The 26,014-nt window shown below is 41.2% G+C and overlaps 1 protein-coding gene and 1 long non-coding RNA gene across 4 annotated transcripts; both read left to right on the top strand.

Moving 5' to 3' along the window:
* The first annotated feature begins 1,782 nt into the window (after window positions 1–1,782).
* gadd45gip1 (growth arrest and DNA-damage-inducible, gamma interacting protein 1) lies at window positions 1,783–25,965 on the top strand. Of its 3 annotated transcripts, none has more exons than XM_084927008.1 (3): window positions 1,783–1,931; window positions 19,033–19,315; window positions 25,468–25,965. In XM_084927008.1, the coding sequence occupies exons 1-3, from the start codon at window positions 1,811–1,813 to the stop codon at window positions 25,757–25,759; spliced, it is 696 nt and encodes a 231-aa protein (XP_084783134.1). In that variant the 5' UTR covers window positions 1,783–1,810; the 3' UTR covers window positions 25,760–25,965. The 3 variants fall into 3 exon arrangements, with proteins under 3 accessions (XP_084783134.1, XP_084783133.1, XP_084783135.1); XM_084927007.1 differs by having other exon boundaries at window positions 1,783–1,955; XM_084927009.1 differs by lacking the exon at window positions 1,783–1,931 and having other exon boundaries at window positions 18,840–19,315.
* On the top strand, window positions 1,964–11,618 carry LOC146389261 (uncharacterized). Its single transcript, XR_014800134.1, has 2 exons — window positions 1,964–3,302; window positions 4,990–11,618. It is a non-coding gene; the product is annotated as an uncharacterized LOC146389261 (long non-coding RNA).
* Window positions 25,966–26,014: the final 49 nt, after the last annotated feature.

Genomic DNA, 26,014 nt, shown 5'->3' with positions numbered 1-26,014 from the left:
TGAACAACTGGAACAGACTACAAGTCATCTTTTAGTAGTGCCACCTGCACTGAAAATGTAACTGTTTACTCCCCGCCTGATACGAAAGCAAAACCCCCTCCACCAAATCAGCACCGTTCACATCACCAAACCCCAGTGTTTCTCTTCTCCTCGCAGTGTGCATGCAAAACCAGAGGGAAATCTGTTGCTGATGAACAGAACAAAAACAAACGAAAGTCATTTTCGTCTGTGGTATAAACAGTTAGTCATTTTACATGAGGATGCCATTATTGTGGATTTGATTAAGTCATGCCTGTTATAGAAAATAAAAAGCAACGTCTGAGAGTGAAGTGGGGTTTGGCCCCTTTTTGTTTGAGTTGAGTGCTCAATCCAATGGAACGGCGGATTTTATCTGACGCATTGGATCTATTTGATCAATGCGCCTGTCTCAGTGCGTCTGCTCACCAGCTCAGGATGCTGCTTGTGTTTATCTGTCTGTCTGTCACCACTGTCTCTCTGTACCTGTCTGCTGTAGACAGCACAGACCTGTATGTTTATGCATGGGTTCATTAACATGGCACTGACAGCGTGTGAAGGAGAAACGCCACCACTACCGCACGTGTTCCCAAATGATGGGAGTGCTGCTATTCTTTATGTTTTACATGTGTAGTGGGTGACTGCAGTGAGAGAATATTGGTGGTGTGTGTGTGTGTGGTGAAATTACAAGCAATTACAGGGCCAGTTATGGTGTGATAGCCTGCTTGACGGTCCGCGCTTGGCAAGAATCCCCATTTTAAGGGAATTTAAAAGCACTAGAAGCGGCTCTAATGTGACCTCCTCCTCCATCCATTGCTAGCTTCCAGTCATGATTCAGTCCCATTTTTAATCTCGCCAGGCCTCAGCGGGGCCTAAAAGCACAGGGGCTGGGCGCACTGCCTAGATGACCCCCGGTAATATTGAAATGGATGGAGAGAACCCCTCTCACAGTCCAGGCCAGTGTGCGAGTGGTTCTTAATTTTTCCATCAGAGGCGCTTCACCTGATACATTTATGCCAGCAGAGGAGTCCTCCACCCTCTCCGGAGCCTTTTTGGTCCACTGCTCCCCCTCAGCCTCTCCAGAAAGGCCGGCGTTATGCAACTGCACCAGATCCCCCCCACCTCCCTCCCGCCCTGCGCGCTGGGCCCTGCAGGTCAAGAGCTCACTGTGAGTAGCCACTGATCATTTCAAGCGAAGTGCTCCACTCAGAAAAGTTCTGCTCGAAAAAAACACTCACCTCTGTGCGCACTGGCTCCAGCTGAACAGATTTGGTGCTTGTCATTAATGTTCTAATGAAGTTACGAGGCCTTCCAGAGTCACAGTCCGCTGTGAATTTGATCATTTTTCCACTCAAGGCTAAAAGTAAGCTTGAGAGACAGGATACTCTAAAATAAAACAAACTTTACCCTCTCCTCTGCGCTCTCTCTCTCACACAAACACAGAAGCACACACATTTACACACACTCCCATCGTAATTTGTCTGCCCACTGGTTTCACTTATTAAGTTTCAAAAGGTTTCTGGGCAACATGGTTTGAGAAAGGGGGGCAAAACGGAGAGAACCATGGCATTTTTTTGGCACACCGCTCTGCCCGTCTTGCCCAGAACGAGGAGGTTACCATGGCATCAGTGGGCACCCTCATAAAGCAGACCATTGTTGGTGTGTGTGCGTGTCTGTGTGTGTGTGCATGTGTGTGAGTGTGTCCGCCACATTGAGTTGCATGGCAACAACCTCTGGGCACCACCAGCCCCAGCAAGAAGCTCAAATCTTGCAGGGGGCAGTGCCAGCCTGCAACATGAACAGCAGCCTTCCTCTGTCCTTTCCGTCGGGTTCGTTCGGATTTCTTCTCTCTACCTGCTATTTATCTGTCTCACGTTTCCACACGAGGAACACACACACAGTCTCCCACAAAGCCTGTAAGTCTGTCAGCGCGCTGCAAAGTAAGTGAAAGATCCCATAATTGTTACTTAGATCATGATTTATCATCCCTAAACACAAAAGAAACATGTTGTCAGAGGTTAGCAAATCACCAGTGATCTGCAGCCTGTTTTTCTTCTGTGCAGTGGTGCGAGTGAATTTTTCATTAAAGCTAGGAAATTGCTCAGAAACATGCACAGTATGCTTAAAAAATGGCGACCACAATCTAAAATAACCGGAGGGCGCGAAAAAATAAACAAGAAAGGTTTAATTTTCTTGTCTTTTTCTTAAAAAAAAAACAAAACAAAATCAGATCCATTAGCTGATACACAGTATAATGCAGGTTTGTTTGTAATTGTTTTAGTTCCAAATAGCCCAAAACACTGAGTTACTATGTGTGAAAATCTGGACACAATTTGTGGTTCCCCTGAAAAAAAAAGAAGCGAGAGGAGAAAGGAAAAGAGCTATTTTCAGCTTATAAAAGTTTTGGTTGGGGTTGAAAGGCACGGGTGACAACAACCTCTGACAGGTGTGCACTCACTTAGCTCACTGCAACTTTTGTCTTGCAGTTGAAGGCGGAATGAGTGCAGAGTTGTGAGCTGCAGATTAAGTGCAGAATAAAGCCGAGAGAGTCTGAAGTGGGGTGTGGGTCCTCTGGCACCACCTACTGGTGACTTTGGAGAACTACATTAACACTAATGCCACTTTTGTCTTGTTTGGCTTTGCAGTCACCCAGGTCATGGTAATCTTTCGAGCCCTTGAGCTTAATGCCACTAATGTTTTTTTTTTTTAAATTTTCCAAAACAAATTCATACATGGCTCAAAATGATTCAGTGCAGAAATAAGTGTAACATGTGTGTTTATGTTAAGAAATTATGAAGTCGCTCTGACCTCATGTGACTACTTAAGGCTGAATGGGGCGTGGAATAATGCATATTTATTCACAACTACTTCCAGCATTTATGTATTTATCACTAACTCTCACCAGATGCAAACAGCTACGTGTTCCTGCGTGATCACAGCATTAACAGACTCAGTCTCAGGTGATGCTGACAATCCACAGTTTCTCTGTTTATATTTTGTTCTTCTTTTTTCCTGAGATATAATGTCATGTAACCGAAGGAGAAGTGTACAATCTAATGTGAATGATCGCGCTTTATCTCCCCAAATCTATTTCTTGGCACCTATGAGCTGATTTTTGGTTTCACTGCATTATTTTTCTAATTTTATTTTCCATGCAACCACGTAGCTCGCAAGTGTGGCGTTAATAAAAAGGAATATTGTGCTGCGCAGCAACGCAGGGATCGGATCAGCAGTTTGACTGAACAAAGAAACATAAACAAAAAAAAAGGTTCCTGTTGTGCTTCCAGGTAAGGGAACTGTATTTATTTTACTGGACCTCAGCAAAATTAGAGGCATTTAAACAACAAAGCTATTCGTCAACTGCTACATAATAACTCAACTGTATGCTTTTGACTTTTTTACTGTTAGTAGAATTGAGATTCTACTTCCATGTTAAAATTGCAATACTGCAGTGTACAAATACACAGGGAATCATGTAGGCGATGAAAATTATTAATTATTTTGATTAAACCAAAATCTATACAGTTGTTTTTTGGTAGAAATATTTACAGTGGTTATGTATTTATTTATTATATGTTGTATTATTATCTTAATCTGTGAAGTAACTATTATCTCAAAGTGAAAAAAATATAAACATATAGTAAGTATAGCAAATATATAGGTAAGTACAGTAAGAGGCACGATAAAAGTAATGTCTTTTGTGCTTCAGTGTTGGTGAAATGCTGAAATTATGAATAGACGTTGCTTACCCCTGTGCGAATATGATTGTTCAGGAGACCCATCAACATTAAAATTAATTAAAAAAATAGAGAAACATTTAATACGGAACTTGATGTGAAAGGGTGAACACATTACAGAAGCAAAACAAACAGAGTCAGAAGGTGTTTTACTCCTAAAGGCTCCATCTGGCAGGATCTTTTTCAGGCCTCCTGAAAACAGAGGCATAGAAAAGAATAAAAGCAAAAATTGCTCCTCGTAATCCAATGTCCTTATTTTTCTTCTTTAAAAAAATCCTTGCAGTTGAAGTGCCTTTTTGTGCAGATATACTACAAATTAAGTATTACACAAATGCATTACTGGGAAAAAACGACCGCATTAAAGTCTGTGTGATGGGAACAGGCAGTTTGAAGGAACGTGCTTTAAAGTGCTGCAAGTTCATTTTTGCGCAGCACAACTACAAACTGAAGGGGGGAAGCAGACATGTTGAATTCGAAGCTATAGCGACTGCTTTGGCTCTGATGTAGCTGATTGGCTGCAAACAGGCTGAAAACACCAGAATGCTCTTGAGAAGGAGAGTGACCTAAGAGGGTTCAAACTAATCGCAATTTATATATGCAGCCACCTGGAACAGAGTTCTTCACTTGCCAAATACATGCCATATTTGGCCGGGGCAAGCTCGGCTGCTCTGAGTGCCTATGTGCATATATGTGCGTGTGTGTTGTCAGGTCTGTTACTGTGGTGCTCGTTTTGGTCCTGTGCTGTTGTGCAGCATGTGGCCCACAGATTAATGCTTTAAATGAGACTCTCTCCTGTTCTGAATGCGCCCTCTGTTTGTTTACAAGGCCCGAGTGAGACAGAGTGGAAGGATTTTTGAGAGAGTTTTTGTATCTCCTCCTGTTCAGAGGGGAGGGGGGCATCCTATTATGAGTGAAGAGCTAAAGGGAGGGCACGGTCACAAAGGGTTAAAACCAGAGTCTTTCTTTTGGCATAATATGCAGAATTGGCTTTTTTTTTTTTGGTTTTAAAGACATGTGGAAAACGGCTCCAAACAGATTTTAGTGTAAGACAGGTGCCAGCTCTGCCATCTGCTTTCACTTTTACCTCCCTCTCTGTCTGCTCACAGCCGATCACCTCCTCTCTCTCTCTGCAATCCCAATTCATCTATCTCTCCTTTTCTCTCTCTCTTTTTTCCCCTTCTTTCCACCAATCGGATGAATTTGACACCCTCCCAATCATGCGCTGGCACACCTACAGCTACCTGGAAGAAATGAAAAATCGAGGAGAAATGGAATTGAATGGACGTTTGTTAACTTCACGTGGGATCTCTTTGAAAAATATCAAAAGCTTCGGTGCTGCATATGTACACTTAAGATTTATTGAGCATTCACAGTCGCTGGTTTATGTTTGGGGTGTCTGGGATAAATGCTCGCTGACTGTCTCTGTTATGTGACGTATATGTCACATATATATTGTGCATTTTGTGAAACCTGATGGAGGAGGTGTGGGTGTACCTGTGGATGGCTGGTGAAAAAGGTGCATTTGGCTTTATTTGGAATTCATTACACCCCCGTGTTGTTGTTGAATGTAATAGTGCATTTTTAAATCTTTCTTATAATCATGTTGTATTGAGATATCAAGGGCGGGAGTTATCAGCAGGCTAAAGAGACTTTTAGTGGAATAAATTAAATGCTTATAGCATAAAATATATGATTCAGGCCTTTCTCTCCACACCTTGATAGTTTGGTACAGTCTCTAACTGCACGGGCTCATGCAGACTTATCTTCCCACAGGCCAGACTCTATTTGAACTGAGATGTTTGATCTGAGAAAACAAAAAAAGCAACGTCTTTCTATGATTGACTAGCAAACCTTTGGCATAGTGAAATCACACTCAAGGAAAAAGACCCTTTTTCCTGTCAATCCTAATCTGAAGACAATGTGGAAAAGTAAACTCACTGAAATCCATGCAGCCCTGATTCAATTCAATAACACAAATGTTTATTTAGAGCTTCTCTTGTGTGAAGCTCAACTCTCTGGATTTTTTTTATTTTTTATTTTTATGTGGAGAAAAAGCAGTCCAGCAGCAAAGCACAGTTTAGTGTTATTTATTAGCTCCACTATTCTAAAAGTAAATTGCTTAAAGTGGATCCATTATTATCACCATTATACAACAGATGCAAATTGGCTGAAGGGTCACTTGCACATTTATTTAATTATTCCCGTGCTTTTGTCATGTTCTTGTCGTGTCCTAGTCGTTCTGTCCGTTGGTTCAAAGTACTCGGGTGATTTTTCTGGGGTGCCAAAGCAGGTAATAAAATAAAATAGATGACCAACTTTTGTCGACTGTTGAAAACAGAATTTTAAAGACAAAAACACAAGAGCATTGAAAAAAAAAACACAAAACAAAATCCTAAAAAATTAGCTGACATGGGGGACGCAACTTTTATTTAATTACCCCCCAAAACTTGCATTGATAGACCTGTGTGTGAGTGTATCAGCAGGCTTTGTGTCGTGGCTGCCTTTAGGAAAACAAAGAGCACCAGCTGTGGAGCTTTAAAGTGATGTTCGGTGATACGGAGCTGCTCCTGCGTTGTGCTGTAAGCGTGTTTGTCAAACTCATGCGAACGCTCATTCACTGACTGACCTCTGGGAAAAAAAAGAATATAATAATTTTAGCATGAGCACATTGCTTTGTTGGAAAAGACGCAATTTCTTATGAAAAATATCAGCTTTAATGGCCAACTAGGATGACTTATGAAAATACATAAAAGTGAAAACACATTGTTGGCTCCTCTCGCCGCAGCTTCCCCCAGGAGAAAAGAGGCCAAGCCTCATTTAAAGTGCGGCGCCTGAGCCGTGTCGCTCGGTTCAGAAATGTGGGGCTTTAACCTGGTGGTTTCTTCCTGGAATGAGGCCGCTACTAATGAGCCCATTAGGACAAAGGTGAGTTCTTAATGAACTGAAAGAAAAGTAAACAAGCCAGGTGACAAATTGCAAGTTGCCTAGACAGGGAGTCTGTCCACAAATGCAAACTCGCTCACAAGGAAACCGGTGACTGTTAATGCTGTAAAGAGTTATTGAGGCTCACGTTTTTTTTTGTTTGTGGGACTCTTATAGCACGCAGGTGCTCTTTTCAAAGGCAGCCCTCTCCGCCAGCCACTTCTTGGCCCGTGTTGAATGTTGGGCTCCCAGGGTGTTTGTTTGGGTTCTGTTTTGTATGCCTAGTGTCTATGCCTGCTTGATACCTATTTCTCTTTTCTTCTCTTATTTAAGTGCACATTTCCCCCCCAGAACGCTTGTAAGGCTTTACAAAACTTATAGCCTGCTCACAAAAAGAGTCTTTTTTTTCTCTCCTTTCACAAAAAGGAAAGAAGGTCTCGCCAAGCCTTGTAAAGCCATGTAGTGGTGCAGAAATAATGCATGCTGCGCACTACTCATTATCATAAATCTCATGATAACACATCATTGCTTAATGTGCTATCCTCTACAACCTTTGGAGTTAAGATCTCAATTAAAACTAGGTGTTCAGTTTCACACCACATCGAGATCCTGCCTGCGATTTTGGCCCTCAACCTTCCACCGTGTGTGTGTGTGTGAATTCATCAGTGCGTCAGATGGAGCCCGTTGTGCCAGGCAGCCGGGCAGCAGCGGTGCCACTCTGTGTGGTCAGGGCACAGTGTGTCCTCTCAGCTGCTGTTTCGAATTCACAACTAACTTGACAGCAGCATCCTCGCTCATTCACTGCAGCAGATGGTGGCGAGCTTTGCTGTTTGCGTGTGCGCGTGTTTGCCCAATTCTTTTGGAGAGGCAGCTGTGGGGAGGCAATGCTTTGCCCGCTGCTGTGTCCAGCTTCATGCGCAGGCAACAAAGATGAGGAAACTGAACTGAAATAAAACTGTGGAATATGAAAGAATTAGAGAGAGCATGCGTCCAGTCAAGGCTCCCTTATCGCTCCCTATCATCCAGAGAGGCTGCGGCTGGTTTCATCTGAGAGTAATCCTTGAGATTATATCCCAGCATGGTGGACAATGAGCATATTGTTTTGATCTAGTTGCTGTAATCCAGCTCAGCACCCTGTGCAATAAACAGCAACGCTCTCTGGAGAGCTGCAGCTGAATAATAGACTGTCCAGTCTTAGGATGGCCATTCATCTCTATGTCTGAAAATAACTCCAAACTACAACTAAATTACAGAGCAGCGTCCACCGTATTGTCTGGAAAATGAAGAGCAAACATCTCTCTCTTTCTTATCTGGTCATTTTATTTTTTGTTTTTGTTTCAGGAACAACTAGACATATCAAAAGGACACAGCATGGTACATCCATTTGAATGTCTTGTAGTCTAATACGAATATGATTTCAATTTTGGTCATAACCTCAAGTGCACAGCGAGGCGATAGATTGAAATTGGGGATGGGGGGTGAAGCCATCTGTTTTGCAGTAGAATCAGAGAGACAGAAGAAGGAATCTGGAGGAGCCGAGGCTCATAAAGAAACAGCAGACTCAGGCCAAATTGTCAGGCAGTTAGTAGATGAGATGTCATGCTAGCCAGACATGCTAGACAGGCGGGCGGCGTTGCCTGAGGAGGAATCCTACTATTTAATGTGCCTCAGCAACCCAGCTGATTCACCACAACACCATCCCGTCTAATAGGTTTTGTTCTGGTGAATCACTCCAGGTTTCCTTAATGGAAAAGCCAAACACACTGCTCTAACATTGGGTGACAAGGGCACCTTGGGTTTGCAGATGTTCACGCAGATGACAGATGGCGTCGGCGCAGCTAAGGGAGCAACGGGAATGATGTCTGCGCCAGGCTGGTGCCACACTCACCCCTCCTCCCTGTTACGCTCCCCCTCTGCACTACAGAGTCCCCATCCCAAAAACAAATCTCCCCCAAAATGATGGGAGTGCAGAGTGTGCATGTGTCTGTCTGAAAGTGAATATTCAAATGTAGTGACTCAGCACCCTGCGCTCAGGGTTGATGCCGCCACAGTGTGTTTCCCACGCATCTTTGTGTTCCCGGTTAAACCAAGTGGCAGCTCAGACCTTTCACCTTTGTCACATCAGGAAGTCACAGAAGGGCATCAGAGGTCAGACTGGTTACTGCGTCTTTCATGCTTTGCATTCTCTGGACAGTTTACAATGACTGCAATGAAAACCATTCTCTTATTCACTTCTTAAATGTAGGCTTGTACCAGGATAACTTTGGCAGGTCAGTCAAGACCATTTTTACTTGACGGTTTTTGTCAGAGATCTCAGATAAACTATAAAACATGACATACAATGTCACAAAAACAAACCAAAAATGTAGAAGCAGTTTGTGAAAAACTAAGTACACCCTCACTGCTTCCATGGCAATTAAGAGTCAGCTAGATGTTGGTAATCAAAAGCACTTCATTTACTGATCATCAGCAAGCGTGGGCGGCTCCATAAAAGCTGGTTTGCTGGTTCGGAGAAATTCAAGTGTGTGTTGACACAATGTCAAGGAGGAATGAACTTGGAGAAGCAACTGTTGGTGCTCATCAGTCTAGAAAGGGCTAGAAGGACGTCCATCGTTCTGCAGTGAAAAAGATTACTCGCATATTCATGACATTCAGGTTGTTGCCAAAATTCCCAGGAGTGGGGGTTCCAGTGTTATTTTACTCACTGAGGTAAAGGACACTGAGTTATGCACTGTGATTCAGATCCAGACAGACATTTGTTGCAATAAACAGTGTTTATCTCCTATAGCAAACTAGCCAATTAAGCTAACTTAAAAATGTGTAGCTAGGAGATGTTTAAAGCTAGCTAACTAGGTAGCTATTAAATGTTCGGACGATAGCCACATGCATGATACTGTGATCAAGTTTTATAAAGTCAACATCCTATCCAGACGATGATCTATACAGAAAAATAATTATCCGAACATATTCGATAGTAATAAATAAGAAAAAGGGATGAGAAGCAGGTTTGGTTCCTGTTTTTTTTTTTTAATAAAATCTACAGCTTGGCCTACTAAGCTTATCTTGATGTTTCACAGCATCTAAGGAATCATTCTTGTTCCCAGGCTCCAGTCTTCCCTCAGTTCTACCCCCGGGATGGGGAAGTCTTATGATCCAAGAGCTTTGGGCTGTTGTGAAATTTAGTCAGAAGGGCTATGGTTAACTCACCGCAAATAAAATTAAATGATGAAAATCATTTGTTTTCTTGCTTTTATACAACAGAAACAATATCAAATGTAAATGTGAGTAACACATCGTATTGTTACAATGCAGTATCCTGCTGGGAAACTTTGGGTCCTGGAATTCATCTGGATATCACTTTAACACATACCACACTCAGCGTTGTTGCAAATTACACTCCCAGTGCACCCCAACAAAGAAGAAGAGCACAACAGCCAAAGAGGGGTTGACCTTGCCTCTGAGCTTCACAGATCCCAATCCGATCGAGCGTCTACAGCCGGTGCCAGAACAAGCCTGATCCATGGAGGCCCCATTCTGCACCCTGCAAGACTCAAAGGAATTGCTCCCACTGACTGAGTACCAGACGCTATCCTGGCCGGTCGGATCTGTTTTTACAGCATGATTTGCACAATATTAAGCAGGCGGTTTTATGATGTTATGTAGAATTTTTTTTTTTAATTTTTGAATACAAGACCCTGAAACATGCGACCATGGGAAGGAAAATACCCTCCCAATCAGCAGAAAATCTCTCAGAAAAAAAAAGGCCATGTAATAATGTCTCAAATCACTCTTTATTTTATAATATTTACAGTAATGTCCATGCCATTTGCACTATTTTAAGCTTAGAATACACCAATGCAATGCAGTGTGCATGAATGTCTCAAAGTCCTATTGGAAAATGACATTAGCAAGACATGCTACATCTTTGCAGGTAAGGTTGCAGTAAAATCAAAGTGATTAAACTTTTTGTTAAACTCTTTATATTAATGTTAAAAGGCAGAAAAAATGTCTCCTCAACACCGCTTCGTCATGTTGACAAATCAAAAGCACGGTCGGGCTTTGCTACTTAGTCCTGCGTAAGGAGTGAATGTTCAGTTTTGTTCTCTCTTTGCTAACTGAAGCGGAATTGTCCGAAAGCGAGTCTGGAAAATAAAACTCGTGGATAGTAAAAGTTTTTGTCAGTGCTATTTCTAGCTGCTCTTCCAGCAGTTACCATTCTAGTAATTTGGCAGCATTTTCAGCATCTCAGGGAGGAGATTTCATAGAAATCACTGACATTTTAGCACAATGCCAGCTGGAGCACAAACAGTGATAGCTGTGTTGACCAAGTGTTAGCAGTATGACTTAGAGTCGACTGTATCAGCGGAGAATGCTTCGTGATTAGATCGTTTAGTGCCAGTGTGCAGAACGAGGCATTCGGCGCGGCACTTTTGTGTCAGATGAGAGCAACAATACTGCTGTATTAGTATAATGTGGAATAATCTCTCATTTCGGGTTCAATTGTGGTCTATCATTAAGAAGAGGAATTTGAGTTAAATGTGGGCTTTTTCTTGCAGACAGATTATGAGGCTTGGAACGGCGGGAAGCCACGCAGAAGGCTGAGAGCAGGTAGAGCTCATAATTAGCTCCATTCATCTTCACTGGACCCAGGCACTGTTTTATGAAGGTGCATCTGAGTGCGGGCCCACATTTGATGAATCTCCCCTTAAATTAGCAGCCACCGGTGGATCGAGAGCCTCCATCACTCCGTATGCTCCCATTCATCATCTCATTAGGACCCTGGGCTGGGCTGTAAAGGCCCGAGGACTCCCAAAGAGAAAGGAGAAGCTATGAGCTCCATCATAGCTAAACATTTCGGGGATGTTACCATTGCTGTTTACAAATCTGTCAAATCGTGCATTTTTGTGTGTGTTTTTTATAAACTGCAATCTGTTCAACTCCCAAGGCCATTTCATGATTTGTGGGGGGGAAAAAAAATCTTAATGTATCATGGGCGGAGAGTGGCGCAGTTGTTTACTACCACGGGAATCTGGTGCCATTACAGCCTGAGAACAAATGCCAAATCCTTATGTAAACCCAGTCTGTGTGTATGTTTATAGGACCGGGCTTCTCCTCAGGTATTTACGTGAGCGTGTGTGATATAAAGGTTTGTGACGCAAGGTAATTTGGTTAAAATGTTACGGCCATTGTGATGCGGGAAATCCAGTGGCAGTCTGAGGAGTCCCAGCACGCCATTTGTACTGCACTCTTTGCAGCAAAGTGAGCATAAATAAAAGGTCCCCGGTGGTCTGGCTGCTCCGCTCCCCCTCTTTTCTGGTTCCTCTGTCACCCCTCTTTTGCCCAGGTGGGATGAATCTTTCAGAAAGCCACAGGAACACCCCCTCCCTGCGTTTTTTCCACAGACTCGGTGAGGATGCAAGCAGGGGCACCGAACAGCCCCTGGCCCTCTTCAAAACCCCCTGCCTTGCCCCCAAACACACCACAAACTAGAACTCCATGTGGTACATCCATTACCATAAAATACTCTGCTGCTCCCCTCGCTATCCTCCTCTGCCCTCCGCGCTCCCTTTGCGCACCCATCAGCCCTTACACCTCCCCCTAAAAACTCCACAGCCACAGTCCCTGTCGTAAGAACGCTTACGCTGGCAGTTTTGAATTGGGCCAAGTCCAAGTTTAACATTAGTGGGGTGGGGGGTGGTTAGGGGGTTTTAAAAGCAGCATGCAGAGAGAGCTGCAAGAGGGATCACAGCCATGACTTAAGCTCTGTTTAAGAAAAAATAAGCATCTGCATGCTTTGTAGTGAGTGCGATGGTTTTGTTCGAGACCAAGTTTAGAATTCAGTAATGCCATACAGATGTGCGTTCACATATTGGAGGAGAAAGCTTAAGTTGTCTATGGGCAATTTATGTGCCTGCTGCCAAGGACAACATTAGTTACCTTAGGATTATTAATTTCTGTATGATGTTCCCGTGGAGAGCTGCAATTCATCACCAGCGCTGTGGGGACTCGCCTTACCAATGAGGACCCCCCTCCCTCATTTTCTTTTTTCTTCTCCTACTCTGCGTATATCGCCAGAGTTTGCCGTCATTACCAGGAAATGGAGATATTTTAAGGCTCAGCTCTCTTTTATTTGGATTTTGTCCTCATCTCTTGTTCTGCGGAGATGCTGACAAATCAAATTCTTGGTGCCAAAATTCTGAGTAAAATCCTGTCATTGTTTAATGCCAACAAAAGAGCGGTTCATTTAGTCTCAATTTATTACGATTTCGTCTTTGTGTCGACACGTAGACGCACAGGCTTGGGAGATTGCTTCACAGGAAAGACAAAACCCGGAAAAAAGTGCATCATGTGGAAATTTTAATGTTTAATCACCTTTAAAATAATAGAAAAGTGTGCATATCAAAGCTCCAAGACATTTCAATGCGTTAGAGAAAAAGGAAAAAGTGTTTATTACAACTGCAAGCTTTCCATCTTTATGAACAGACGTTATTAATAAAGTTATCAAATTCTGGTCCTGTGGTGAATTTCATCATTTAAAAGGGGTATATACATTTATCACACAAATCTGTTCATTTAAAATCAGGTCCAAATTAGGTGCCAACGATCAGAACTTTTTTTCCTACATGTGCTGCAGCTATGTAAAAAAAAGGAAGTCTCAGAGAATGCCCAGTTTATCAGAGCATCTGCAGGTAATCCTGAAATTTCTCATGTTAACATGTATGTGAGCTTGCCCTTCACTGGAAGTAAAGCCTTTGCTGACACAATATAGGAGCAAAACTGCTTTATAGCAGAGAAAATATGAGCTAAGCCTCTGAGAATAATGTGCAACAACTGAAAAGCATGGCATTGGAAATGTTCTGGTTTAGGATTGCATCGCATGTGCGCATTAACATAAACAGCACTCTGGTCACATGATGTCAATGCTGTGAACTGAATAAAAAAGCAAGCATACAGGTTATAATAATCACTGCTGTTCTTAACGTGCAGGCATTGCAATTTTTTGTGGTAGGCTGTAACAGAACAATGGCCAGATAATAGCCTGCGCCGCACGAAATAACATCACTGGACCAAGAGTGTGTAATTTTACGTTTTAATGTCTGCTGTCTCGACTCCTCTCTCACCCTCGCCTTTCCTCGCCTGCTCAGCTTGCATTTCAGGCGGCAGGAAAGCACGGACGTAAAAACTACGAAGGAGGGAGAAGAGGGATTGGATTCAACTAAGAAATCTGCACGTCATATCAAACTGTGCTTCAAGTTACTGTGTGGCCACCTGTTCTAAAGCTGAAGTTAAACCCAAAGTGGACCTTTAAACAGGATAATGATCGGCACACAGCAAGTCCACACAGGAATGATCCAGAAGAAATGGACTCTAAATGGATGGAGTCAAATTCTCGTTTTAAATCCCATCAAAATATTTGGGTAAAGGGTACATGGATCAGATCAGTCTTTCCACAGGCAATTTTATATCTATTGATATTTCATTTATTTCATTTTCACTGAATTAATTTAGGGATGAGCTGATTTTCCTTAGGCATAAAGTTCATCTGTACGAACACAGTTTGACTTCTGACTGCACATAAAGACTTCTGGTCCTCATTCTGAACCTTTAAATTGCTGTTTGACGGTTCACATTTTTTGGGTGTATTAGTGTATCACTGTAGTAGTGATGGTTCGGATCTGGTTTTATATGCCTGTTAGCACAAAGAAAATCCATCAGTAATTACTGGTTAAGTAAATCACATGTGGGAACCAAGTAATGTGATCCACTTTTTTGTGCAGCTTATTAGGAAGTTCAGAAAAACACAATTGCTTCTTGGTATCCTGCTAAGAAAACCAAACCACAGCTGCACAGAGGCACCACTTATAAAATCATAAACTCTAATAACTGGATTAAATGAGTGAAGTGAAGTAAGGTCACTAAAATCAGAGTTCCTCTAAGTTAACTGCAGACTTTGTAAACATATTAAAATGTTTAGCTAAGTGTCCCACTAAGTTCTTTCCTTCATTTTATGCTTCCCCTGCTTTTCCGTGATGCTGTGACTTTAGAGTGAGAGGATCAAAAAGCAAGGCCCAGTGGAAGATGTATAAGGATGATTTTACCCTGTGAATAACCCGCTGATGTGTAAGTGATCATATGTGCTAACCCTATCTCTAATCCTAACCTGGACTTCGGGAGAGCAGCACCAGGAAATGGCATCAAACGGTCAAACAAACACCAGAATCCCAAATATCTAGATTATTAGATTATATAACACTAACTGTGATAACATTTTTATTTTTGTATGTAATGTTTTACATAGTTTAACAGCATCATTCTCACATCATAAAATAAATAAAATGCTTTTTATTTACTGTGAAATTTCTCCACATCAGACAACATAAGCTTGGTTATTTTGTCAGCATCCATCTATTTTTGTGATGTAGGACTCCAAACATATAGGTCTTTAGTTTAGTTAAGGGTACCATGCACTGACAAAATAGATGTAGGGTTTTGTATGATGTGTCCATCATTGTCTCAAACTTAGATCATTTATTTAGCTTATAAAATAGTTGGAAAACACCCACTGAGTTATAGTTGAACTTCAGGGATGCACCAGAACCTTGCAGCACTTTGTGCTACTGAAGACTAAAAACAAACGCGCTGCGCAACAGAAACTAAATGCATCTATTGCTGAGCTAATAATGCAGGTGAGCGTGTTTTATAGAAGTTCCCCAAACATGTATTAGCACACAGCCATCCCTCCTACTCACATACTCACTCAAAAATAGAACCATCCCCTTATCGTCTAACTGCTAACAAGCCTATTTGCCTGTGACTGACGTTGATGTGATCCCTAAAGCCTCGAGCTTGGCACCAGATTGCTTCTAAGCCAAATTAAGCCTCTGTCATGCCCACCCCCACCTTCAGTCTAGTGCTACCCCTGCCATGGGAACCCTAAATCTTTAATGACGACGGAGAGCTCTGCGCGCTCCCACGATACAAAAGCGATGACATCTGTCTCTGTAAGTGCCGCACTCCAGAGCAACCCCATTTGTTCTATCCTCGCTTCTTGAAAATAAATCAAATATAAAAGTTGCAGGAGGGCGGAGGCTGCTAAAAGAGGAAAGAGGAGGTGGAGTTAAGGGGGTTAAAACAAAGATCCTTTCTTTCAGCGGTTTATTCCCCTGCCCCAGTAGTCCCAACATGTTCAAAGAAGGTGTTAAAAACGTTTCAGCTTCCCTTCTTGCACTGGAGCTCTGGCAGCAGCCCACCTGCTTACAACTGTTTCCAAGTCAACGGGGACCACACACCTCTAAATATAAATCTGTAAGAGTCGATGTAACTTCAAAAGGATTTGAACTCTTTGACCTTTAGTCAGCCACTACCACTGAATCTAAGTGAAGTTATTTATTATGAAATATAAGAAGCAAATCATGCCAAACAGAAGGAGAAAGAGCATCATTCTACAGATAGATAAAGAATTGGGATTAAGGAAAAAAGAACACATAAAGGAAGCTTTGGGCCAGCACATGCTGTCAAAACAGCGTGGCACGGATTCTCTAAACTCTGGAACTCTGCTGATGGGATGAACACTATATTTTGAAATTACATTCACTCTTTTGTTCAGGAAGGTTAAAAACTGGTGACGGCAAAGGTCGTGTAATACTTGACTTTTAGATCCTTTTCATGCTCATCAAACCAATCTGTGACTGCTTGTGCTCTATGGATGGGGTCATTGTCATCCTGAAAGAGACTGCTCCCATTAGGAAAGAATAGTGTCATTATATGATATAAAGGTGATCAGAAGCAGAGAAGAGTCACTACAACTAGATGTGGGCGGATCGATCCAAATATCGATAGTATTGATACCAACGCTAGTGTTGGTATGGGAACAATACTTTGCTTTTATCCTCCAAGTTCAGTATTAATTATTTCTTTGGAAAAACTAAACCTCAAACATGCACTATGAAAAATGTCCGAACCTTATTGTGTGCTTTAGTTTATAGACAGAAAGATTTACATTCAAAGTATCCAGAAACCCAGCTGTAAAACACATGAAAAGCTCAAAGGTGTGTTTTTGTTGTGTTAACTAATTATTGTGGAAAATAACAATCACAGTGATGTAGTGGTGCTTAAAATATGTTCAGAATTTGTAAATTCAGAATTCATCAAGACATGGCACACTACTGTCCCCCACATTAGCTGCCTGAATAACTTAAAATCATTGGTACTGATATTGGCAATACCGGCCATGTATTTACTTGGTATTGGATCGAACTGAATCAACGCTCCTTTCTACTAATTTATCAAACTGTTTCCCCATCACACCACAGCAGTGTGCAAAATCCATGAACTGCCAGGCTTAAGCTCTAACGATTTACAAAATGTTTCAGTGAAAATAAACATTCAACTCATTATTTTGACATGTCATAGAAGATATACATGAAATATCACACACACACACACACACACACACACACACACACACACACACACACACACACGTGGTTAAAAGCTTTATGGTTTTCTGTTAAACTTATTTGAAAATGTGAATAATCATAATGGATTTTCTTTTTCCCCCACATAAATCCACCACACTGAATTTAGAGATATTCCGCGTCCTTATGTAAGACTTCCGTCTCTAGAATTAGGGGGAGAAAAAGCATTGGGAGAAAAAGGCCAGCTTTTATTGAACTTAAAGACATTTTATTTTCTGTTCATGCTTCCATAAATATGAATTCCTACTCTCAGAATCAGCAGCACCAGATGCTCATCTCCCTAAAACATCAAACATCTGTTTAATAACAGTGTATGTAACACTGCAGCTGCAACATCACGAGTGTAAAGATTTAAAGGAGTGCTTTGCAGTTTTCCAGCTTTAATCGCTGAGGATCAAATTACACAAATGTCAGCAGGAACCCTTTCAAACCGCTGAACCACATCAAAATGATCCCTGCTTCCTTTTGACGCAAGTGTTACTGAAGATGATACAGATGATGCTGAAAAGCAAATGCTTCTTTAATAAGATTAATTATGTATTCAATATAATTTATAACAGAATAGTGTTTAGATCAGTTGCATTAATCCTCTCTTAATACTACCACAAAATCGCATGGTTTAATGTAATTACTATGTAAATGCACTTTTTCATATTTACCATATAATTTCTGTATAATAGTAATTATAAGTGTCATTATCATCATAATCATAATTATTGGGGCAAACTATTGTTGAACTCTGGGGGTTTTGTCAGTGGGTAACACAGCTGACAGAGATTTCCCAGAGACATACAGCGGGAATAATTTATAATTATTTATTTAGTCAAATAGTTTTCAACACATGTTTCTCAAATTTTAATGATTATTTGGAACACATAAATGACTATAATATGCATGCATGTATCGTGGTGTTTATTTAAATAGATAACTTGAAACAGCACAAAAGAGAAAACAAAATTCTTGTAGCGTACACATTTACACATTTTCTGCAAAATAAAAGAGTTTTTTTTTTTTTTTTTTTTTTTACATTACCCCAGTGTTAAACTTTCTCTGTGTGTATTATTGTAGGGTCTACCTTACGATATAAAGCGTCTTGAGGCGACTGTTGTTGTGATTTGGCGCTATATAAATAAAACTGAATTGAACTGAATTAAACTGATCACTGCCTGAAGTGAACATTTTTTTTAAATTCATAAATTCGACCTGTGTACATGAAATGTACCACTAATTAATAAACTAACATCTATTACACATTGCACGTCATCTGCAAGCGACAATAATTTACCACTTACTAGCCTAATTGATCTTTTTATGTGCTGCGAGCATGTGAAATAGATAACAGCGAAGACTGCCCATTACAATTCTCAACGCACCGGTTTTAATTAGCAGCTATAAAGTCATATAAAGTAAAGGTTTTAAGCTGGAATTTGGCTTTAAAACAACAATGATTTAATGATAAAGGAATTTTCTGGCTAATTAATGCTTCTAACACTTTTCACGACGTTTACTTACGTCATAACGTGTCCTGGAGTATATGCGTTTAAACTATATTTGTGTCCTAAAAATATCTTGGAAATATATTTGGTGCTGCTATCTTTTCCTTTGTGTAATGGCACGTTATAAAAATAAACTGCATAAAAAAATAAACTACTGTCACATTAAGAATGTAAAAACCACACGGAACGGTCATCTGTCGCATTGAACAGGCACTGCGGTAGGCATCTATGATTTCACTCCGGGTCCTTCTTGTGTTAGAAGAAATATGGCGGCATCCATGCTCTGCAGGAGGACGGCTGCCTTATGTAGGACTTTAAAGGACTTCTCATCTTGTAAAGCTGTGCTTTCTCTAAACTCTCCGTGTGGATTTTTATTACAAACAGCGTCCTATAATCCCAAACCTCTAAAGCTGAACCTCCGGAACCCGTACATCCCGGACAAGGACAGCGAGAAGACACCGGAATGGCAGAAGACAGCCCGCTACGATAAGAAGCTGTTCGGTCGGTATGGCTCGGTGTCGGGCATCGATCCTGCATCTCTGTGGCCCACACATGAGGAGCTGGAGAAGATTATTGCGGAGGAAAACCAGTGGCATCCCCCGCTAGAGGTGATGCTGAAGAACATAGAAGCCAGGGAGAAGGAGGAGAGCGAAAAACGGCTGGCGAGGTAAGGCTACATGGCTAACGTCAGTGCGTCCATTATCGGACAACGTCCTCACCAGTGTTTGTCATTCTGTCAAACACGTTTACAGAGTAACTAGCAACACGTTTTCATAGTGCTCTCTTTCAAGCCTTTAAAAGAAAGCACTTTTTAAAGCAGGATTTTTAAATAAGCTAATGTAAAATCAAATCGAATTAGAAATTTTATCTAATAAAATAGAAGCTTGTCTTAAGTGTACTGAAGAAGGTAGAGTGGCTGCTTTAGTTCTCATCTGTACCACCGTGGCGGGCCTAATGAATTGTTACCCATTGAAGAGGGTCTGGTTTTAAATGTATAGAGGAAAATGTGTGGACAAATCCAGCTGTCTTCCACCATCCTAAAGAGACATTGAAAGAAAACCTTAGTAAGGTGCTTGGGCTCCACATGTAGTGAGAAACCCTTCAGTGCTCCTTCTTCCAGCTGTAGTAGATGGATATGAGTGTCTTTTTTTATTCGTGGTGAAAAGAAGTCCAAAACGTTCCATCTGTGCTGGCCTGTAGTCACTGCAAAAGCCAAACTGTGTGATTTACGTCAATTTCACGTTTCATCACAGGAGGTCCTTCCTTCTCATATGACCCAAACCATGCTAGTAAAATGAGAACTGTGGCATAAGCTTTTGAAAGTGTGAAAAGGCAGGAATGAGAATTAGCACCTCCAAGTCTGAGGCCATGGTTCTTCCCACTCCGAGTTGAGGAGTGGACTTCACCATCCATCTTTACAGTCGAGGACTCGGAGTGGCCCAACTGGAGGAATCAAACAATTTCAGGGTCGTGTTCAGGTGTGAGGGGTGAGTGGAGCTGAGCTCAAAAGTTAAGCTGTGGATTTACCTGTCGATCTACATCCTCACACTCACCTGAGGTCACTAGCTTTGGGTAGTGACTGAAACAATGAGATTGAGGATACAAGCAGTGGAAATGAGCTTTCTCTGAAGGGAAGGCTGACGTCTCCCTTAGAGATGGGGTGAGGGGTTTGGTCATTTAGGGGAGGCTCAGAGTAGAGCCGCTACTCCACATTGAAAGAAGCCAGCTGAGGTCATTCTGGCTTGTGACAAGGATGGCTCCTGGATTCGCTAGAGGAGGTAGCTGGAAGAGGGAGGTCTGAGCTTCTCTGCTTCGGCTGCTGAACCCACGATCTGGGCCCAAATAAGTAGAAGAAGATGATAATTGTGAAGAATCAGAGGCGTGATTGGTTTTCTTTGATCTTGTTTCCCTTGTTTCTGTGGGCAAGTTAAAAAAAAAAATATTATTTTTATTCTTTTTGGAGCTGTAGTAACGGCAGCTTTTTCCTCCATATTGTATGAATGCAGCACATATCAACAGAGAATGGGAATAAAGGGCTCCATGCCGGGGTCAGCTCGTCAGCAAATGTTTAAAGAAGAAGAAACTGAAACACCATCTGGCCCACTGGTCTCATTAGAGTGCAACTTTTTTTTAAAAAACCTTGGCCGCACTTCTTGGATCACATCCAGTTTTTTTCTTTGTTGGATCACATAGCGGAGACCCTGTTTGTGAACTAGTTACTTTAATATGAAAATGTGCTTAATGACTTAATGTTTTCATTTTACAACATATTCCACGCCTTTTGTCATGTTCTTGTCTTGCACATTGAGCTTTTAGCTTAGTCACAGACTGGAAAAGGCTTTTAACTTTATAGTTCTCTGCATGGATGATGGTGTACTTTGGTTAATCAGAGATCGAGATGTCTTTCATGAGACTCAAGGAAGCTTTAAATGTACACAACCATCCTTGTTAAAACAGACAGGTATGTTATAATTACTATATAGTAAATATCTAAAGTATTTTTGATGAGAGTCACTAGCTTGAACATATCTTAAGAAACTTCCCCAGAGTTGATACCATAGACTGTAAGCTAAAGATGCACGAAGCTTCCAAGTTTGAGAAGTGAAGTAAACTTTTTTTTCCCAGGGGTGACTCCTCTGTTTGGAAAATATGTGCATAGGTATAGAAGCCTGTGGGAAACATGTTGTTCATTTAGCACCATCAGCGGGTATACCTCGTGATTGTGTTGTCACACTGCGAACCTGCAGAGTCCCACAGTGTAACACACAGATCAACGCCTCACTCATCAGATGTGGTTTCAAAACAGAAATAGCAAAACGGCAACAGCACAAACACTCAGCTCAGGGCTTCAAAATGACCTCACTAACCAATGTGAAACATCACCATCCATCTTTTAGGTCCAGTCTAATCAGTGTAGTCCTAGATGTTCCAAGAAATGCTCAAAAGTCTCATTCCTTGAATTTGCTGTTGTGGTATCAGCTGTGAACTGACCTCAACTAAGCATAGCAGCACCTGCACGCAGGCATTCTGATGTCATCATGAGTATAAACCATAGACAGTAATAAAAGACGAGCGTAGCTTCAAGAGCGTGAAGCCAAAGTGTAATAACCTTTAACGTGTATTCTTTTGAATGGCCACCAGATGGTGATACGTATGGCTTTAAATTGACTTCTGGTCCTGTACAAGTCTATGGATGAAGGGCTTTCTGTCTTGACTTCTCGAAACACTTTACTGATGGGTTTCTGGGCTTACGTGACCAGTTTGTAGTGTACCACAGCTGAATCAACAATTACATTAATCTCTATGGACAAACTTCTTGAAACTGCTTCAAACCTGTAATACTTTTAAACTAATTTAGATTTGTGTGATAGATTGAAGTCCGCAGTTGGTTTTCTGAAGTGTAGCTGTGATATCCAAGTATTGTGGCCAAGTTTGTTTGTTTTCTTTCTTAAAGTTGCACTTTAATAAGACCAGTGGGCCAGATGGAGTTTCAGTTTTTCTTCTTCAAACATCTGCTGACGAGCTGACCCCCGGCACAAAGCCCTTTATTCCCATTCTCTGTTCCATTCATGCAATATGGAGGAAAAAGCTGCCATCATATTAACACAAATACAGCTTTACACTTCTCACTTTCAGAAAAGTGAAACAGTTTGATCCAAAACTCCTTCTTCATTGACGGCTTTCTTTGTGTTAGCTGGTTTAACAAAACTCCTGGATGGAGTTGGAGAGAATCCCTGTGACACATCATCTGGCTCTTCCTCCAGACAAATTGAATCAGTTGAGTGCCTCTTATTTCAGTTAGAGACACACTGAGAGGAATTAGTGAACATTAAACAGTCCCATAGCTTAATAAAGGACACGTGGAAGTTTAGTCTCCAGATCAATTTAATTGGCATTCTTGGTGATGGATAGCAAATGTAACTGATCAGTTTTCTAATCTGTGTCCGAGTCGCTGTAGTTCCAGCTGTGCAAAAGACTGCTGGAACTACAGAGGGATCAAACATAAAAACAAATTCCAGTGACAATAACACAGTTTGCACTGCTTTAACTTTGCAGCTGGGCTTCATTCAGCAGTGTTTGGAGGATACAGCTCGACAGTTTGCATGTGCAAAGCGGAGGAGAGGACCTATATCGCAAACAAAACAGACTTAATAAATGGTGAAAACGTGGCGCTTCCAGCTGATTTTAAACACGCACTCCAAACATAAACTGTTCTGGACCAAGTTATGTTTTCAGCACAAGTTACCATGGTGATTTAGCCAGGTAAAAAGAAAGCTACTTAAGCTTAAAGCTTAGGCATAGTTTTATTAGCTTATTGCTTTGGAGTATGTCCCACAGGTCCGTTGGTTACCGTTGCCACTTCCTTTGAAACTAGTATGTCAGACAAAGTTGATCTGAGGCTGATGTTTGTGTTGTTGTTGTTTTTTTTTTTTTTTCAGGGTTTTTGAAAAAGTTTTAGTTTGATGGGCTAACCTTAAGATTAATCACTGTATTTGGTGTATATCCAGATACCATGGCCTCCAGTAACACTGTGAGGAATCTTGGAGTCATTTTGACCAGGACATGTCCTTCAGCATGCACATATTAAACAAATGTGTAGGACTGCTTTCTTTCATCTGTGCAGTATCTCTAAAATTAGAAACATCCTGTCTGAGAGTGATGCTGAAAAACTAGTTTACGCATTTGTTACTTTTAGGTTGGACAAATTAATTTATTATTATCAGGTTGTTCTAAAAAGTTCCCTTGAAAGCCTTCAGTTAATCTAAAACACTGCAGGGAGCGTACTGACAGCACCGGCCTTCTGCTCGACCATTTCTGATTTGCATAAAAATGTTATGGCTAAATTTGAACTTGTATATTGACTTTCAGATGTTTTTTTTCACAGTCCTTGAAACTTTAGGCCATATTTGGACATCAGTATCTCCAAAAACGATTAAAGTTAAAAACTCACCATTTTCACTGGTCTTTCGTAACATTAAGTTGAATTAGGACTTCTAGTTTAGGGTAGATACATCAAAAATATTTGAGTGTTGACTAGTTAAAATATGAAAAAAGAAAATGAAACTAAAAGAATGAAATACTGGAGTTTCCAGATGGTACTGTAATTATAACTGAGAACATAATTTCTTAAATATATGTATATTTTTCATTTTTGAGACCTACTGCCCTGCAGGAGTCTAATTCAGGTGGCAGTGTAAAAACTTTAATACATAAAAATAAATGTAGCCAAACGAGTCATGCAAACAGGATGATTTCACAGGAGTAGTCTTGCGAGGTCAAGCTGTGGTGTCTAAATGGCTGAACTGGTAATCTGACACAAGATGCTAACCTAATGTCACGACTGCTGCAGGCAAGCGGGGATCAGACGGTCGGTGTGTTGACTGTCTAAATGAGTGTTGCAAGAATTGTAATGCATAAATAAAAATGCTACATTGTTGCATTTTAATATCTCTTTGTACATTTCAAACTAAACCTGAATTATTAGTCAGCTCCAGGGCACTAGGTCTTGAAATGATAGGTAGAGTAGGACTTGAAAATGAAAAATCTGAACAAATTTCTTATCTTAGTTAAAATCAAAATACCATCTGGAAACTCAAATTTTGTTCTGTTCAGATAATAATACCTACTGATATTTTTGTGGCATGACTAATATCCATCCAGCATGAAAATACCATTTTCTTCATTTTTTTTGACTAAGAATTTCACGTTAAACTATTCTGCATGCTTTATGTTACACTGTTTATTACAACTACATATGATTCAGAAATAGTCTTTTGCCATATGGCATATTTTTATTAGTGTGTGCTCAAATTTAGACTTTGCAGGAACACTTGATTCTTTTTACATTAAATTAAATTAAAATTCAGACACTGAAGACACCAGATAGATTAAAGACCCTGACTTAGGGCAATGAAAAGTTCAGCCTTTTATCTTTTAACAGTGTTTAGGATATCCATCCATCCATCCATTTGCTTCCGCTTATCCTTTTCAGGGTCGCGGGGGGTGCTGGAGCCTATCCCAGCTGGCATAGGGCGAGAGGTGGGGTACACCGCAGCACGGTGGTTAGCACTGTTGCCGCACAGCAAGAAGGTCCTGAGTTCAATTCCACCATCAGGTCTTTCTGTGTGGAGTTTGCATGTTCTCCCCGTGTTTGCGTGGGTTCCCTCCGGGTATTCCGGCTTCCTCCCACCGTCCAAAGACATGCAGCTTGTGGGGATAGGTTCATTGATTAATCCAAATTGTCCATAGATGTGAATGCGCGAGTGAATGTGTTTAGGATATTCGTCTTCAAACATTGAATCAGATGTAGGGAAAAATGGTGTGAAGGGTTAGCAGAGACCTTTTTTTAAAAAAAAGATGTAGATCTTGAAAAGTATTCAGTACAGGAAACTAAATTTCACAGCAGTCATACTATGTGTTCAAAGTTTGGACCATTAATTATTTACTTTAGGCAAATGGCACAGTTGATCGGAAAACCTTTAAAAACATTTGCTGTCTTGAGATGGATGATTGCAGTTTTCCCTTTGTGTGTTTCTGTTGGAGGCTTCTTCCTGTTAAAGGGAGTTTTTCCTTCCCACCATTGCAAAGTGCTTGATTGTTGGGCACTGTTCACCTTACAGTGTGAAGCAACTTGAGGAGACTGTTGTTGTGTTTTGGAATCGGAAGTTATGTTAAGTTGTTCTGACATGAGTGCTTGTACCAAATTTACTGTAAAACCACGATATTCACGCCAGGACATTTCTCTCAAAATCAATGTTAATTACCAGCCAGTATGATGGACAGCACTAACATCTGCTATCTTTTCTATTTTCACCGCAGAGAGAAGCTCATTGCCGCAAACATGGCCAAAATGCCCAAGATGATAGCAGACTGGCGCAGAGAAAAGCGTGAAACCAAACAGAAGCTAAAGGAGGAGAAGGCTCGCCGTACAAGGTTGCTGGCTGAGGCCAGAGAGCGTTTTGGCTTTGCAGTGGACCCCCGCAGCCCCAAGTTCTTGGAAATGGTTGCTGAAATAGAAAAGGAAGAGAAGAAGAAGAAGAAACTAATGAAACGCAGACTGAGAGAGGAACAGGCAACAGGCTCCGATGCACCTCCTGCTGCCTCCTCATAGTCTTGGACCGAGTCGTTAAAGACGTAAATAACTGTTGGGCCTGGGTCAGATTGTGTTTGATAGTTTTGAAGGTGTGCTGTGTAGTACAGTTCAATGGAACCGTTAAAATGGCTAAAAATAAGTTTTGTCCTTCTGTGAAGATGTGACGATTCCAACTTTCAACTTTGTTTTTCAGGACTGCTCCAAATAAATACAACCTCTGCACAGATGGTGTGGGTGTGTTTAAAACATGACACGAGGCCAAGTTCAGCAATT

Source organism: Perissodus microlepis, chromosome 4, assembly GCF_051167445.1.
Source record: "Perissodus microlepis isolate ML-2025 ecotype Zambia chromosome 4, ASM5116744v1, whole genome shotgun sequence".
Taxonomy (NCBI): Eukaryota; Metazoa; Chordata; class Actinopteri; order Cichliformes; family Cichlidae; genus Perissodus; species Perissodus microlepis.
The sequence above is the reverse complement of the archived record's forward strand: the minus strand, read 5'-3'. Positions and strand labels throughout refer to the sequence as shown.

Excerpts from the sequence above, each read along its gene's own strand:
- gadd45gip1 (XM_084927007.1), top strand. The coding sequence starts at position 1,811 with ATGAACAGCAGCCTTCCTCTGTCCTTTCCGTCGGGTTCGTTCGGATTT. Across the intron at positions 1,956-19,032 it reads GTCTGTCAGCGCGCTGCAAA|CGTCCTATAATCCCAAACCT; the intron begins GTAAGTGAAAGA and ends TATTACAAACAG. Across the intron at positions 19,316-25,467 it reads AGCGAAAAACGGCTGGCGAG|AGAGAAGCTCATTGCCGCAA; the intron begins GTAAGGCTACAT and ends TTTTCACCGCAG.